The 17,564-nt window shown below is 36.5% G+C and overlaps 1 protein-coding gene across 2 annotated transcripts in view; it reads left to right on the top strand.

The window, feature by feature from the left end:
- Window positions 1-17,564, top strand: part of LOC125404339 (phosphatidylinositol 3,4,5-trisphosphate 3-phosphatase TPTE2-like) — a 122,647-nt gene that overhangs the window by 45,268 nt on the left and 59,815 nt on the right. For both annotated transcript variants that reach the window (XM_048440154.3, XM_048440155.3), the window contains exons 13-15: window positions 11,741-11,791; window positions 13,228-13,389; window positions 16,095-16,214. In XM_048440154.3, coding sequence (XP_048296111.3) covers window positions 11,741-11,791; window positions 13,228-13,389; window positions 16,095-16,214 — 333 coding nt within the window. The remainder of the gene's footprint in view (window positions 1-11,740; window positions 11,792-13,227; window positions 13,390-16,094; window positions 16,215-17,564) is intronic.

A 17,564-nucleotide genomic window follows, 5' to 3' on the forward strand; every position in this document is an offset into this window, starting at 1 on the left:
AGTCTCCTACTATTAGCATGTGTGGTTTGATGACTGCCTTGAGTTCTAGAAGAGTTTCTTTTACATATGTGTGTGCCTTTATATTAGGGGCATAGATATTCAGGATTGAGACTTCTTCCTGATGGATTGTTCCTGTTATGAGTATGAAATGTCCATCTCCATCTCTCCTGATTGATTTTAGTTTGAAGTCGATTTTGTTAGATATTAGAATGGCCACACCCGCTTGTTTCTTAGGTCCATTTGCTTGGAAAACCTTTCCCCAGCCCTTTACTCTGAGTAGGTGTCTGTCTTTGTGGTTGAGGTGTGTTTCTTGTAAACAGCAGAATGTTGGATCCTGTTTTCGTATCCAATCTCTTAGTCTGTGCCTCTTTATAGGTGAATTGAGTCCATTGATATTAAGAGATATTAATGACCAGTGGTTGCTGACTCTGGTCATTTTTTTTTTTGGGTAGTAGAGTGTATGTGTTTTCCTTCTTTGAGTTGTGCTAGTGAAGGGTCACTAGATGTCTGAGTTATTGTAGGCAGTGTTGGCAATGTTGGATTCCTTGGGATGTAATTTTACTTCTAATATTCTCTGTAAGGCTGGATTAGTAGTTATGTATTATTTAAATTTGTTTTTATCCTGGACTATTTTGTTTTCTCCGTTGATAGTGAATGAAAGCTTGGCTGGTTATAGTAGTCTGGGCTTGCATCCATGGTCCCTTAGTTTCTGCAGTACCTCTATCCAGGAGCTTCTGACTTTCATGGTTTCCATAGAGAAGTCTGGTCTAAGTCTGATAGGTTTACCTTTATAGGTTACTTGACCTTTTTCCTTTGCAGCTCTTGATATCCTTTCTTTAATCTGAATGCTTTGTGTTTTGATTATTATATGGCGAGGGGATGTTTTTTTCTGATCCAGTCTATTCGGTGCTCTGTATGCTTCTTGCACCTTCATAGGAACATCAATCTTTAGGTTGGGAAAGTTTTCTTCTATAATTTTGTTGAATATATTTTCTGGACCTTTGATCTGCAATTCTTCTCCTTCTTCTACTCCTATTCTTCTTAGATTTGGTTTTTTTTTATTATGTCCCATATTTCCTGAATGTTTTGTGATGAGAATTTGTTGGATTTGCTGTTTTCTTTGGTCAGAGCTTTTATTTTCTCTATGGTGTCTTCATAATCTGAGATTCGTTCTTCTATCTCTTGTATTCTATTGGTTATGCTTGTTCCTGAAGTCTCTGTTTGTTTACGTAGATATTCCATATCCAGCCGGTCCTTGGTTTGTGTTTTCTTCCTTGCCTCCATTTCAGTTTTCAATTCTTGAACTGATTCCATTACCTGTTTGATTGTTTTTTCTTGGTTTCCCAGGGTATCATTTATGAATTTACTCATTTCTTCAAACTTTTTGTTATATTTGTCTTCCATTTCTTTACTCATTTCTTCCATCTTTTTGTTATATTTCTCTTCTATTTCTTTAAGTGAGTTATTCATACCCTGCTTAAGAGACCCTATTGCTTTCATAATGACACTGTTTTCCACTTCTTCTGGAATAGGGTGCTCAAGTCCTTCTGTCATAAGATCGCTGGAATCTGGTGTTTTCATGTTGTTTTTCAGATTATTGGAGGAATTCTTGCCTTGACGCCTGCCCATCTCTTCCTTCAGATGCTCTCCAATGGCTCTTCCCTCCGCTGGGTCTTCTTTTACTGGATTAGTTCCCCTTGCTATCCAGGAATCACTTTGCCTGCAGCCTTAGCTTGCTGCAGGCAGGCTATTAGAACAAAGGGACTTCTGTCCCTTTGCACTCGCCACCTGTCTGGCCCGCGGTGCCCACCCCGGCTGAGATGGAGGAATTTAAGCCCTGAAAAAGGGAGAGGGGAAGGGTAGAGGTTCCAGGCAGAAAGCTGGGATGGTGTAGCAGGAGAGAGGGTTTAGCTGGGGGAAGCTGCCTCTTTGGAGTAGCCAGGGAGATAAGGATGGCGGGAATATTGTGTGTTCCCTAACCGGACTTGTGTGGCGGTCAGGAACAACACACTTACCCCTCCATTGTATCTTCTGGTACAGGATCAGAGCCACTCCCTAAAAGTTTTTCTTTTACATAAGTGGGTGCTTTTATATTAGGGGCATAGATATTCAGGATTGAGACTTCCTCCTGATTAATTGTTCCTGTTATGAGTATAAAATGTTCATCTTTATCTCTTCTGATTGATTTTAGTTTGAAGTCAGTTTTGTTAGATATTAGAATGGCCACGCCCGCTTGTTTCTTAGGTCTGTTTGCTTGGAAAACTTTTTCCCAACCCTTTACTCTGAGTAGATGTCTATCTTTGTGGTTGAGGTGTGTTTCTTGTAAACAGCAGAATGTTGGATCCTGTTTTCATATCCAATCTCTTAGTCTGTGCCTCTTTATAGGTGAATTGAGACCATTAATATTAAGTGATATTAATGACCAGTGGTTGTTGGTTCTGGTTATTATTTTTTTTTTGTGTGTGTGTGTAGTAGAGTTTGTGTTGTTTCTCTTCTTTGAGTTGTGGTTGTGAAGGGTCGCTAAATGTCTGGGTTATTGTAGGCAGTAATGGGAATGTTGGATTCCTTGGGTTGCGATTTTCCTTCTATTACTTTCTGTAAGGCTGGATTTGTGGCTACGAATTGTTTAAATTTATTTTTATCCTGGAATATTTTGTTTTCTCCGTTGATAGTGAACAATAGCTTGGCTGGGTATAGTAGTCTGGGTTTGCATCCATGGTCTCTTAGTTTCTGCAGTACCTCTATCCAGGATCTTCTGGCTTTCATGGTTTCCATAGAGAAGTCCGGTGTAAGCCTGATAGGTTTGCCTTTCTAAGTTCCTTGACCTTTTTCCTTTGCAGCTCTTAAAATTCTTTCTTTAATCTGTATGTTTTGTGTTTTGATTATTATATGGCGAGGGGATGTTTTTTTCTGATCCAGTCTATTCGGTGTTCTGTATGCTTCTTGAACCTTCATAGGAATATCATTCTTTAGGTTGGGAAAGTTTTCTTCTATAATTTTGTTGAATATATTTTCTGGGCCTTTGATCTGCAGTTCTTCTCCTTCTTCAATCCCTATTCTTCTTAGATTTGGTGTTTTTATTGTGTCCCATATTTCCTGAATGTTTTGTGAAGAGAATTTGTTGGATTTGCCGTTTTCTTTGACCAGAGCATTAATTTTTTCTATGGTATCTTCAGAATCTGAGATTCGTTCTTCTATCTCTTGTATTCTATTGGTTATGCTTGATTCTGTAGTCTCCGTTTGTTTACCTAGGTTTTCCATATCCAGCCAGTTCTCGGTTTGTGTTTTCTTCCTTGCCTCCATTTCAGTTTTCAATTCTTGAACTGTTTCCTTTACCTGTTTGATTGCTTTTTCTTGGTTTCTCAGGGCATCATTCACGGATTTACTTATTTCTTCAAACTTTTTGTTATCTTTTGTATCTATTTCTATACTCATTTCTTCAAACTTTTTGTTATATTTCTCATCCATTTCTTTAAGGGAGTTATTCATATCCTGTTTAAGGGACTCTATTGCTTTCATAATGGCACTTTTTTCCACTTCTTCTGGGTTAAGGTGTTCAAGTCCTTCTATTGTAGGGTCCTTGGGATCTGGTGTTTTCATGTTGTTTTTCAGATTTTTGGATGATGTCTTGCCTTGACGTCTGCCCATCTCTTACTTCAAATGCTCTCTATTGGAACTTCTGGTACCGGTTCAGGTTCCCTTCTTGGGCAGGGACTTCACTGACAGAATGCCCACCTTTCCTCAGGCAGGCTACTGAAACACAGGCACTCCCTCTTTCCGGGATGCACTTACAATGCAGGCCCAGCTTGCAAGGCAGCTGAGCTGGGGAAATTTTATGGCCCCAGGGGGAAGGGAGAAATATAGGAATTCGTACCTGGATGGGAGCTGGGATGGCAGGCGGGAGGGGGGAGCCTGCACTACAGGGTGACCTGGGCATCTATGGGGTCGGGGAAAGCCTCATGGTAGTGATTTTATTGCAACATTTCTTTACAGATAATTGTAGAATTCTACTTATTTTTTAACATTGGTCTTTTCTGTTTTTCCTGGATATCTTCTGATTCCCAGTTTATAGATTTGAGAAATGATAGGGAAAAGGAACATAATTTATTATTAAAAAGCCTCTTCACAATCACTGAGATTTTATTAATTTTTTATTTATTTATGAATAATGTTTCCTGGGATACTTCATACTGCACAAATCTAGTAGCGTGTAATGTGTTTTTTTTAATAAAAAAGCAATATGTTCTTAAAATCTTTTGTGTCAAGATTATAGATATATTGAGATTTCTTCTATTTTGGATACTCATTAATTGGCTTTTATCAGTGATGTATAGGGAATAAGTACTACCAGAAGTGAAATTAACTGGTCACTATTGTAAAACACTATAGTGTTCAGAAGTTACAGGAAAAACAAAGGACTAACTAATGACTATAAATAAGTTTTCTAAGTACCTAGAATTTCCACTTTAAATACCTTCTAAAAAATTTTGGACCATCATTCCAAAGAGATCACACTACTACTTTATTAAACTCTGAATATTAAATAAACATTTTCTCCAATGGAGTAATCAGGGATGTGGTAAAATTCAGGCAGATTGTGCAAAGTCAGTATTTTTTTTTGCTCCACTTCAAAAAAGTAAGCTTTGTTGAAGTATAAAAACTTCCTGTCACCTGCACACTGCTATTCTCCCTTCCACCCTATTTCCACCTATGGCTCCTTTTCATTTTCTAGTTTCTGTGGCTACTCCATGTTGCATACCTACCTCTGAAGATTTGGAACTCAGAACTCCAGGTGAGAGAGAACATGTGACATTTATCTTTCTGTATCTGGGTTGCCTCCTTCTAATTCCGTTTGTTTACCTAAAAGCTTCATGATTGCATTGTTCCTTACAGTTAAATAGTATTCCTTTATATAAATTGTACTGGATTTTTATTATCTATTCATCTGTTAACAGACATTTAGGTTGTTGCTGTTTCCTAGCTATTGTAAATAAAACAGCAATGAACATTGCTGATCAAGTATCTGTTGTAGGCAGACATTGCTTGTTCGTTTCCTGACTGCCCAGATCTGAAATAATTATAGAAACTATATTAATTAAAACACTGCCTAGCCTATTAGCTTAAGCATATTCCTAGCTAGCTCTTATATCTTAAATTAACCCATTTCTATTAATCTGTTTATCACTAACGTGGTTGTGGCCTACCAATAAGGTTCTATTTGGCGTCCAGCATCTGTCTCCTGTAACAGCTATATGGCTTCTCAATGACTCAGCTGACTCTCTCCTCCTCTGTCTGCTTGGAATTTCCACCTTGCCCTACTCTGTGCTACAATAGGCCTAAAGCAGCTTCTTTATTCAACAATGGTATTCACAGTCTAAGAGGGGAATCCCACATCACCTCTGCTTTTCTGTCAAAGTAAAAGGAACTTACTTTTAAAAGTAAAGTTACTTACTATGTAACTTTAACATACATAGCAAGACTATATACAACAAAACAGTTATCAAAGAAGAATTATAGTTATAGTATTTATATCTACTTTATATTTTACTAAAACTAAATAAAACTAAATATAACTATCTATTCTTTACTCCATCAAAAACTCCAGAAGGATATAATATTACCTAAGTAAACAGGAAGTACATTGTAAGCAACTTCCAAAACTCTAGAATTGACAGACACATCTCACTGCTTGGACAATCACCCAAAATTCTTTTGTAATATTGTAATATCTTCAGCCTACAGGATCACTGTATCTGTACCATTGTTTCCATGAAACAGGAAATTTCAAGATCTCTTATGCCTTGCACTGGTAAAGTTCATAAATTGATTTCTTCTGTGTCCTGCAAAATGTATGACAGACTCTTCCATGAAGCAGGGACCCTGAAGGACTGTCTCACCTTTAGGCAAGTTCATCAGTCATTTTTCTATGCATCCTGCATGTCCAGGACATACAACATCACATCAAGCAGTCCAGGCAAGAGCAGTTTCTTGCCCAAATGTCTAACAAATTCTATAAGAAGCCTCTTTGATGCCCATCATCCTCTTGAAGTAGATTGGCGCTGCCAGAAGAAAATGCTTCTCATTGCCATGAAAAGTCCTAAGTTCTTGAAACATTTTAAATGCCATAGTCTCCTAGCCTTTGAAAGGTTTAAAGATTATCTATTGGAATAATATTCCTGTATATCTAAAAATTCTAACAAGACTATAAGCTTGACTATTTATTAATGAATATCTATTAGCCTTTATTCCTTGATTATACATTACATTTTTAAATGAGGTGCACAAATACAATACCTTAATCAAAAGCAGAAATATACATATAACAAAATTGTGCTTAAATTTGTATCAATAAACCAAAATCCATACCAATGCAAAGTATTTATCTCTATAGCATATCACCCTTTAAATGTAGACAAACATTTATAAGCAATATTTGGGAATTGGGACATAGTTCTCTCAAAACTACTTCCTGCTTTTGGTTGGGCAAAATAATTTTGGAGTTTATGGAGACCTTTCAGGGGATCTTGATCCATCAAACCACATTAGTTTGGAAAGAATTCACAGGTTCTTACCCTCTGTGGAAACAAAAGCAGAACTTTTTTTTTCAAAGCAACATATCCTTAGACCCAAATTTGGAAGTAATGATACCTTTAAAGTATATAGGTTGTTTTAGCTTAGCACCTGTACAATGAGATGTCTCTATGTTCTTAGCTCATTCACAGTCAAAAATTCAAAGAAAACAAAATAATATACATAAACTAGACTCTGTGTATTTTCTACCTTTACATTGCTTATTTTTCTTACTCTATTATTTTTTTCTACAAGTTTAATATCTATTTTATTATCTTTGCTCCTTTAACCTATGATTGTATGCAGTCTTTTCTCTTATAACTGTCTATACTCTTTTTCTTCTCAAGCCTACATAGCTTTATCTAATGCTGTGATCCATTTAGAGGTATTTTTTCATCTAAATCTGTCTTTATTGCATATCTGTAATCCTTGTGTGACCAGAACCACTTCTTAAAATCCTAAATGGAATGGCTAGGACTAAGGCTGCTTTACTTTTTGGCTCTGCACAGTTCAACATGGTGGAGGTCTGCAGTTACAGCTCTGCAAGCCATGCTCACAGCGCCATTTTCAGACACACAGCAGGTCCGTGTTGCAATTAAGCAAGTTGTAGTACTCGGCTCACAAACCCCATTTGAATGCTCCACAGCCAGGCCTCCCAAAAGAGTCAGAGCTCTATGTGCTGGCAAATCAGGAAGCTGGCTTCTAAAGAAGCCACACAGCCTTCCTTGCTACTGTTGAGTCAGAAAAACCTCTATTATCCTGCTCATGACCAGCAAATAGAAACCGTCCAAAAAACAATGCCAGCTACCAAGAAGCTTTGCTTAACTATTCTTTTGTGTCTAAAATTTCTTCCCAAGCTCTCTCAAGTTTTATGTGGATGTAGTTAGCCCCACATTGGCATGCCAAGTTTATTTAGACAGAAAAGAGGAGGTGATGTGGGATTCACCTCTGTATGCTGTGAATACCTTGATTAATCTTCTTTATTATTTGGGCCTATTATTATTTATTATTTGGGCCTATTACAGTGCATAATAGGGCAAGATAGGAATTCCAGGCAGATAGAGGAGAGAGTCAGGGAGAATCCATGTAGCCACAGGAGGAGAAAGACACCCACGCACTGGTAACAATAAGCCATGAGCCTCATGGTAAAATATAAAATAATAGAAATTGGTTAATTTAAGATGTAATAGCTAACTAGAAATATGCTTAAGCTATTGCTCAAATAATATTGCAGTTAATATAGTTTCTGTATGATTATTTTGGATCTGGTTGGCCGGGGAAACGAAAAAGCAGCCTCTGTCTACAATCTGTAGGATGGTGAGTCCTGTGGGCATATGCCAAAGAGTTGTATAGTTGGGTCATACAATATATTTTTAGAAATATTTTTGAGGATTTCCCTTACTTATTTCCAGAAGGACTTTACAAACTTGCATTTCTACCAACATTGAATGAGGGTCTTCTTCCTGTACACCTCATTAGAATTTGCTGTCCATTGTGTTGTTGATTATAGCTATTCTGACTGGAGAAAATGATACCTTCAAGTTGCTTTATTTTGCATTTCCCTGTTTGCTAAGGATGATAAACACTTTTTAGAGATTTTTAAAACCGTATTTTTTTCTTTTATTGAAAAGTATGTTCAGATTCCTAACCTATTTCTTTTAATTGTATAGTTTATTTTGAATTGGATCATTTATTATTTCCTTGACTTCATATTTTTTGAGTTTTTTGTATCTTCTAAATATTGATTCTCCTTCAGACGTTTACCTGGCAAAGATTCTATTAGATTCTGTAGGTTTTCTCTTCACTCAATCAATTATTTCCTTAGCTTTATAGAAGGGTATTATTTTTACAAGGTACCACACTTGTCAATTCTCTCCTTAATTCTTTGGTAAATAAAGTCCTGTTCAGAAAATTCTTTCCTTTACCTATATCTTGTAGAGAAAACCAATGTTTTATTCTAGCAGTTTTAGTGTTTCAGGTTTAAAATTGAGGTCTTTGATCCACTTGCATCTAATTGTAGGGTAGGGTAAGAGATATGGGTCTAATTTTATTCTTCTGCATGTGGATATCCAGATTTCCAAGCACCATTTGTTTAAAATGCTGTTTTTGCCTTTTTGTCAGATACGGAAAGACATGCTTGGTTCTTGTATTTTGTTCAATTAGTATACATGTTTGTTTTTGTGATGGTGCCATATTGGTTTTATTATTGTTATAATATATCTTAAAGTCTGAAATGGCAATCCCTCCAGTATTATTATTATTTTTTACTGTGATGATTTTTTTTTTGATGACAACTTATACTGGAGAAGTTTTGGGTTAAAGGGAACACTACTCCATTGCTGATGGGAATGCAAGCTGGTACAGCCCCTTTGGATGTCCATGTGGTGATGTCTCAGAAAATTAGGAAACAATCTTTCTCAAGACCCAGTAATACCACTTTTGAGTATATACCCAAAGGATGCTCAATCGTTCCACAAAGACATGAGCAACTTTATTTGTCATAGCCAGAAACTGGAAACAACTTAAATGTCCTTCGACCAAAGACTGGATAAGGAAAATGTGGTACACAATGGAGTACTACATAGCAGAAAAAAAATAATGACATCTTGAATTTTGCGGTCAAATGGATGGAGCTAGAAAACATCATTTTGAGTGAGGTAACCCAGATACAGAAAGATAATTATCATATGTACTCACTCATAGGTGGTTTTTAAACATAAAGCAAGAAAACCAGCCCACAAATCACAATCCCAGAGAACCTAGCCAACAATAAGGACCCTAAGAGAGACATACATAGATATAATCGACATGGGAAGAATAAAAAGACAAGATCTCCTTAATAAATTTGGAGCATGGAGATCAACTTGGTAGAGGGTTGAAGGGGAGGGGAGAACTAGGGAGGGGAGTAAAAAAATGTAGAGCTCAATAATAATAATAATAATAATAAATCACCACAGTATTATTATTTTTAAAAATGATCTATATATTTATACTTTATGGGTATTGATATTTTGCCTGCATGTATGTCTGTATGAGGGTGTCAGGTCTACTAGAACTGGAATTACAGACAGTTGTGAGCTGCAGTGTGGTTGGTGAGACTCAAACCCAGATCTTCTGGAAGAGCAGCCAGTACTTTTAACCTCTGAGCAATCTCTCCAGCACCTCCAGTGTTATTATTTTTGCTCAGAATTGCTTTGGCAGTCCAGGGTCTTTTCTGGTTCCCTAAGACTTTTTTCTATTGTTGTGAAGAATAAGATGGGGATTTTGATTGAGATTGAATTGATTCTGTAAATAGGTTTTGGTAGGATGGTCATTTTCACAATATCAGTGCTGTATATCCATGAACATAAAGTACCTTTCCATTTTCTCGATTGCTTCTTCAGAGATTTGAAGTATTGATTGTAGAGGCCTTTTACCTCCTTGTTTAGGTTTATTCCAAGATATTTTATTGTCTTTGATGCTGTTGTAAATCAGGGTGTGTCCTTTATCTCTTTCTATGTATGTGTGCTGTGATGTATAGAAAGCCTTTTTGTAAACTGATTGTGTACCATCCATGTTGCTGAAAGTGTTGATTATTCCTAGCAGTTTTCTGGTGGAATTTTGGGATTTCTGTATAATATCATATCATCTGAAACAAAGGATAAGTTTTCTTCTTGTTTGTAGACCTGCAATTTCCTTCTCCTGCCTTATTGTTGTGGCTAGAGCTTCCGGCAATCTAGTGTGAGGATAACTGGCAGCTCTGTGTCATCCTGATTTTAATGACGTTGCTTTGGGTTTTTCTCCTTTTAGGACAATGTGACTGTGGGTTTGTCATATACACCCTTTATTATGTTGAAGAGCACTGTTACAGGAGTGGTTTGCTTGTTCATCCAGGCCACCCAGTTAGCTTACCCCCAAAATAACAACACAGAAATTGTATTAATTAAAACACTGCTCTAGCTTCTTATTGGCTAACTCTTACATTAATTTAAACCATTTCATTAATCTGTATATTGCCACGTGGCAGTGCCTTGCCAGTAAAGATTCTAACTGGCATCTGTCTCAGGGGGAGGACCCATGGTGGTGGCTCCTTCTCTGCCTTCCTTCTCCCAGCATTCTGCCTAGCTTTCCCCAGCTGCCTAAGTTCTGTCCTATCAAGGCCAAAGCAATTTCTTTATTCATTAGCCAACGAAAGCAACACATAAACGGAAGGACCTCATACACCAGAGCACTTCTTCCACTTCTACTTCTCCAGGACTTTTGTCATGAAGCATGTCAGATTTTTTTCAAAGGCAGTTTTTACATCTCTTGTCATAATCATATGCTTTTTCAAGTTGTTTGATTTACTATATTTATTGACTTATGTATATTGAACCAACACTACATTTGCAAGATTAAGCCAACTTTATCATGGAGAATGCTTTTGTAATGTGTGTTTTTGTTCAGTGTGCTAATATCTTACTGGGGATTTTTGTATCTATGTTTGTAAGTAGTATCTGTCTGTAGTTTTGTTGTATCTTTACCTGGCTTGGATATTAGAAAAATACTAGCTTTAAAGAAAGAGTTTGAGAGTACTCCTTTAGTTATTGTTGTTTGTTTGTTTGTTTCTAGACAGGGTTTCTCTGTGTAACTGCCCCAACTGTCCTAGAACTTGTTCTTTAAACTACACTGGCCTTGAACTCACAGAGATCTTTTATCCTCTGCTTCCCAAGTGGTGGGATTAAAGGTATGCACCAACACCACCTGGCTTTAATTTGTATTTTTTAAAAGAAAACCATTATTTTGTTGCTAGGACACTGAGGTATCTCCAGGTTTGATGATCCTAATTTGCTAATAGAAGAGCTGACATTGGAATCCTTTTTTAAAAGCCACCCTTTTCTGTCTCCAAGCCATAATGCTTTAATTGGTTGTTCCCAAGCTTAATGTTTCCTTAAAGTTGGAGTTGGAGCTTTCCAGGCAAAGATATGTTACTCAATATCCAGAGCAAGGTGTTTTATTCACATGTATTCTAGCTAGAAACACAAAAAAGCAAAAGTACAAACATTTTAATTACTAGCATAGGACATTTTGGTATACATATTATGAGAACTATTATGTAAAATTTATACTTATAAAGGGATTTTATTTTGCTAAGTTCATAATACATGTTAGGAGGAATATGAGATTGATTTAATTTTCCTAACTTTTATAGGAACTCGATTAAGGAAATAGTCTATTTCCTTGTATCATCAGTTGCCTTCAGGTATGTGAGGGTCTTGAAATGGAAGTAAATAAATATTTTTGACATTTATTTTTTAAAATTTAATAAAAAGGGACCTGCAAAAAACCAGAGAGAACAAAATAAAAGATTTTTTGCTTCAAAATGTTGCTAATTAATTCATGCATCCACATTTAATGTAATCTAATCTGTCTTGGAAGTTTAGTTAAGACTAAGCAGTATGAAGTACAATGAAATAACCTTTGCTCAAATCTAAATAGTTACACATTAGTTTTTGTCTGATTATAAATGTAAAAATAAGAAAGAATACAATTTTTAAATTCTGTCATTATAAGCTAAATGTTATGTAATTGCTTTATACAACCAAAATTACTTAATTCCAGAAATATTTTATTATTTAATTAGATTTATTTGATACATGATTACAAAGATCCATGCAGTGTAATCATTTTCTTTAAACTTAATTTTGTATGTGTATGGTGTTCTTATTTGTACAGATGTGTGAGTATATATGTATGTGTATCCACAACTCAACATTGAATATCTTCTTCAATGTCTTGTCATCTTATTTTTTTTGTAAATAGGGTCTCTCATTATACATGCCACTCACTTAGGCTGTGCTGACTGGTCAATGATTTCCCAAGATTCTTATGTCTCCACCTGCCTAGGAATGAGATTTTAAGTGCTGCACTGCCCTGTACCCTACTTTTGCATAGATGCTGTGGATGGATCTGGGGAATTCAAGCATGAGTGGTGTTTTACTACTGAACTATTTTGACAACTCCCAAGTTAAAAATATTTTAATTGTATTAATAGTTTTTAAAAAGCATACTTTAAAGTTGAGTTGATTCATCTTTGTAATTTAGGAAAATAATCATATAAGTTTTTTGAGATTATGCAAGAAAAAGTCTGGAACAATTAAGAGTTCAATTAATCATTCAATATTTATGAAATTGGATTATTTATCATGTATCTGGTCTGTGTACAGGATCCATGTGTGAAACCGTGCATATGTAATCATGTATTTACTGGTGAAAGTGTATTTTAAAGGGAATATGTTATTCATGCTTTCACTTCTTTTTTTGCTAAAGTCAAACTTATTTGGACTAATGTGATTTCATTTATTATGAGAAATTTGTAAAACGTCATTATAAATTCTGAGCATTTAAAGAGTTTACACTGAGAAGCTTATGACTTTAATTTAGATTTGTTGTTCTAGCTTAGAGAGTTCAACTGACATCTCTGCTGTAGGAAGTATGGAGGGGCTTGGTGCAGATTTTAATCACTGCTTTTATTGTGTGAAAACTGAATGTTTTCTTAAGACTCTAAAGCAGCATTGTTCTTTCTGTCACAGGACAGTTCAGCTTTAAATGAGAATTTTTGGGGACATCTGAGCATTGACTTTAATATTGTGTCACTATGGAGACAACACCTTCACTCTTTCTGTTTATTCATTTTAGAATATTTGAAATTATGCTGATATTTCTGGACATATTTCTTGTGGCTATAGATCTACATCTTAATAAAAACAGATTTTATATTCCTTTGGAATACAGTTCAGTTTCTTTTGCTATTGCTTTGTTTTTCCTTGTGGATGTTCTTCTTCGAGTATATATAGAAGGGTAAGTGTGATTCTCCTTATTTTTTTGAAGCATAAAGCCAATTTTTGCAATGACATAAGAAGTATCCTGTAAGAATTGTCATGTCAGCTCAACAAAATGGATTCTCCATCAAAGTGATTCTCCTTATAGGTTTGTTCCACAGAAACGCAATAAGCTAAATTCAGTTTTATGTAGAGCAGCTTTGTCAGTGCTGTCAGTGTTCTACAACAATGTACTGCAGATGAGTTTCTCAATTGGTAAAGCTTAAGAGGGCTTCAAGGACAAGCCAGGCTAACATTGTGTTTATATGTTCATGAATAAAAGAAACATGTATGTGATTGTCTTAGTTAGGGTTTTTGTTGTTGTGAAGAGACACCATGACCACAGCAACTCTTATAAAGAGAAATATTTAATTGGGGTGGCTTACTTAGTTTCAGAGGTCCAGTCCATTATCATCATGTTGGTGAACATGGCAGCATGCAGGCAGACATGGTGCTGGCTATATCTTGGCTTGCAGGTAACAGGAAGTTGACTGAAACATTGGGAAATATCCTGAGCGTAGGAATTCTCAAAGCCTGCCCCCTCAGTGACATACTTCTTTCAACAAGGTTGTAACTACTCCTATAAAGTCATACTCCCTAAAATCCCTGGCCCCCACAAAATTGTAACAATTTCATAATGCAAAATTCATTTAGTCTAACTTCTATAGTTTGTCACAGTATCAACAATGTTTAAAAGTCTGAAGTTCAAAGTCTCCTCTGAGATTCATGCAATCTCTTAACTGTAATTCCTTATAAAATTAAAATTAAAAATGATCACATACTTCCAACACATAATGGCACAGGATATATATTACCATTCACAAATATAGGGAAGGTAGCATACTGAGGAAATACTGGACCAAAGCAAGAAATAAAGCAAACAGGGAAAATTCCAAATTCTACATTTTCATGTCTGATGTCAAAATGATCTTCAGATCCCCAACTCCATCCAGCTTTGTTGACTGCAACACATTTCTTTCTTTTGGGCCGGTTACACTCCCTGTCAGCGGCTCTCCTCGGCAGATACCCCACAACTCTGGGGCATCTCCAACATCTTGGGGTCTCCAGGGCAACCCAGGCTTCAACTTCATAGCTTCACAAAATGGCCTCTCTAGGCCTCCATTCACCCTGACACTTGCCTGGCCTCAATGGTTTTCATTAGGTGTGACAGCAAATTACATAATCCATTTCTTGTGTCCTTAACTCTAAAATTAGAACCACATGGTAGAAGCTGACAAGTTTTGCTACTTGCTAGGCCTGGAACATGGCTTCCTCATTCAATTACATTTTTTACTAGCTTTCTGTTCTTCACTGCCTAAGACTGGCTGTCTTGAAACTGGATCTCTAGACCAGGCTAACCTGAAACTCAGAGATCAGCCAGCTCTGCCCTCCCAGTGCTGAGATTAAAGGCAAGTCCCACCACACCTGGCTCTAAACTTTTTTCTAGTGCAAGCCATGGGGAGCAAGCCAATAAGTAGCACCCCTCCATGACCTCTGCATCAGCTCCTGCATCCAGGTTCCTGCTCTGCTTGAATATTTGTCCTGTTTTCCTTTGGTGATAAACATCAGTGTGGAAGTGTAAGTCAAATAAACCCTTCTTCCCCAACTTATGTTTTGGTCATATATTTCGTTGCAGCAATATAAACCATAACTAAGACAACTGAAAAACATCCATCTAAAAATAGGTGCTATCTCAAAATCAGAAGAAATTTTCTCTAGAATACCAGTAATAACATATGAAGAAAAGAAGTCTGTTTTTTACCTGGACAGACTATATTTATTCATTGAAACACCAGTATTCATACAAAGCCATATCATAATGGAACCCTCTCCCTATATAAGTTTCTTTTATATACTTTCACATTCCCAGTTCCTCTATACTCCCGCTTCATCTGCTCACCAGCAATGCATATTGTCTACTACTTTACCTACAAAGGAGAAGGAAGTTCTTGCCTCTTGCTCAGTAGTTTACTTCTGTTTCTTATCAATTATGAATTTCTATCCTGACACTTTAGATAGATAGATAGATAGATGATAGATAGATAGTTGATCCATAGACAGATTGATAGATATATAGATAGACAGATGATAGACAGACAGATAGTTGATCCATAGACAGATTGATAGATACATAGATAGACAGATGATAGACAGAAAAATGATAGACAGATAATAAACAGATGAGCGAGACATGATAGATGAGAGAGAGAGAGACAGAGAGAGAGAGAGAGAGAGAGAGAGAGAGAGAGAATAGATGCTTTAACACTTGAAAACTCTATATTGATGTACGTTTCCATTACTCAAGTAGTTTTGATAATGCATTTTAAACAGATTAAGACAGGACTCTTTTTATTTTGGATAATTAGTGAGTTTATTGCAGTTACATGCAGAAGCATGAACAACTTGGCCACTTCCTCCCCATCGTAGGTGATAAATCTCAAAAGTTATTGGCCAGGTCTCAGTTCCAGCCAGCCTACACACCCACAAAACACTTGTGCTTGGAACATAATTATATGCAGGTGACAGGGTGGGGATCAGGAGCCAGTAAGTGGTTAGAATCTCAGGAGAGGGTAGGATGATCCACTTTCTTCTTCCTGGTACTACTGATAGGACTGAAAACAGAATTCTTCGTGAAGATGAGTCAAATAACTTGTGCTCTGAAACTTTCCCATCTTTCTGCTCCAGGAGACAACACTATTTTTCTGATTTACTGAACACCCTAGATGCCGTCGTTATTGGTGTGACTCTGTTCATCGCCATCACGGTCATGTTTTATGAGAAGAAGTTTCTTAGAGATGTCCCAATGTATGAAACATATTATTTTCCTCTCAAAACTACTCTTTTGTGTTTTTGAGTTGTTTGCTTCCTTTGATTTGTTGCATTTCCCATGGTTTTATTTACTATTTTGACTGAACTCTCTTGACTGTGCCAGATAAGTTGTCTACAAATAAGTGTTCATATAAATTTCCATGTACTTTAAAATTAAAACATGTTGGTATTTAAGGGTATGTTGAGAATATACACACCAACAATCTTTAACTGAATAAAAATTACAAAGGGAAAAAACTAGACTTGACTCCTCTTATATCAACTTTAACTTCAGAATGTAATATAATTTCATAAATTCCCATTTGCGCTTCAATAACAAACACCTTAGATATAATAGATAGTACTGCAGTCCCGGGATTTCCCTGTAACCAAGAGTGCCTGACTGCCCTAAGGGACGAAGAGGGAGGAAGAGAGGGAGTGGGGGGAGTGGGAGGGTGTTGGGAAGAGGGGCGGAAATGGAAACTTTTATAATTTAATAAAATTTACTTTAAAAAAAAACACTTACTCATTTTTATTTTATTTGTTTGGGTGTTTTGATGCACCATACATCATCAGTGACCAGAGAAGAGAACTCGATCCCCTGGAACTGGAATTGCAGATGGTTGTGAGCTGTCGTCTGGGTGCTGGGAACTAGACCCATGTCCTCTACAAGAGCAAGTGCTCTTAACTGCTGAGCCACCCCTTCACTCCATACCCCATGCTTTGAAGAACTTTACAGAGCTCTTCATGGTGCCTTGTTCATATGGCTTCAAATTACATACCCAGTTTTTCAAAGAGTAGTTCTCTACCTTGGTGTTTTTAATGGTAGGAGAAACAACAGTGAGCTTATTTGGCTAATATTTGACTCTATTTTCTGAAATGTCCTTACCAGCAATAGTGAATCCTTATTTACTGATATAAATATTACAGGCTGTGTTTTGATGAACACACAAACATGCACACTCACAGAGCAGGGAAAAAAAAGAAAAACTGGTGTTAAACCACAAATTCTGAGTTTATCTTTTCCAAATTTAATATTATTGGCATTTTAGGTCAAATAATTCTGGCAAAGGATGTCATTCATGACGAAACATTTATTAGTACACCTATCCCATATCCTCTTAATATAGTAGCAACACACCCACATAATATGACAATCAAAAGTGTCTTTAGATATGGACAATTATCTTCTACATAGAAGTAAAAGAACACTGCCCTGGTCAAGAACCACTGTTCCAAAATGAAAACAGAACTAGAAGCATGCCTCAATGTAGAGCAACTTGCCAAGCTTGCACAGGGTCTTGGGACTTGACCCACAGCACCACCAAAAATGAATGAGTGAATTAA

This window comes from Myodes glareolus, chromosome 6, assembly GCF_982192425.1.
Source record: "Myodes glareolus chromosome 6, mMyoGla1.1, whole genome shotgun sequence".
Classification (NCBI taxonomy): Eukaryota; Metazoa; Chordata; class Mammalia; order Rodentia; family Cricetidae; genus Myodes; species Myodes glareolus.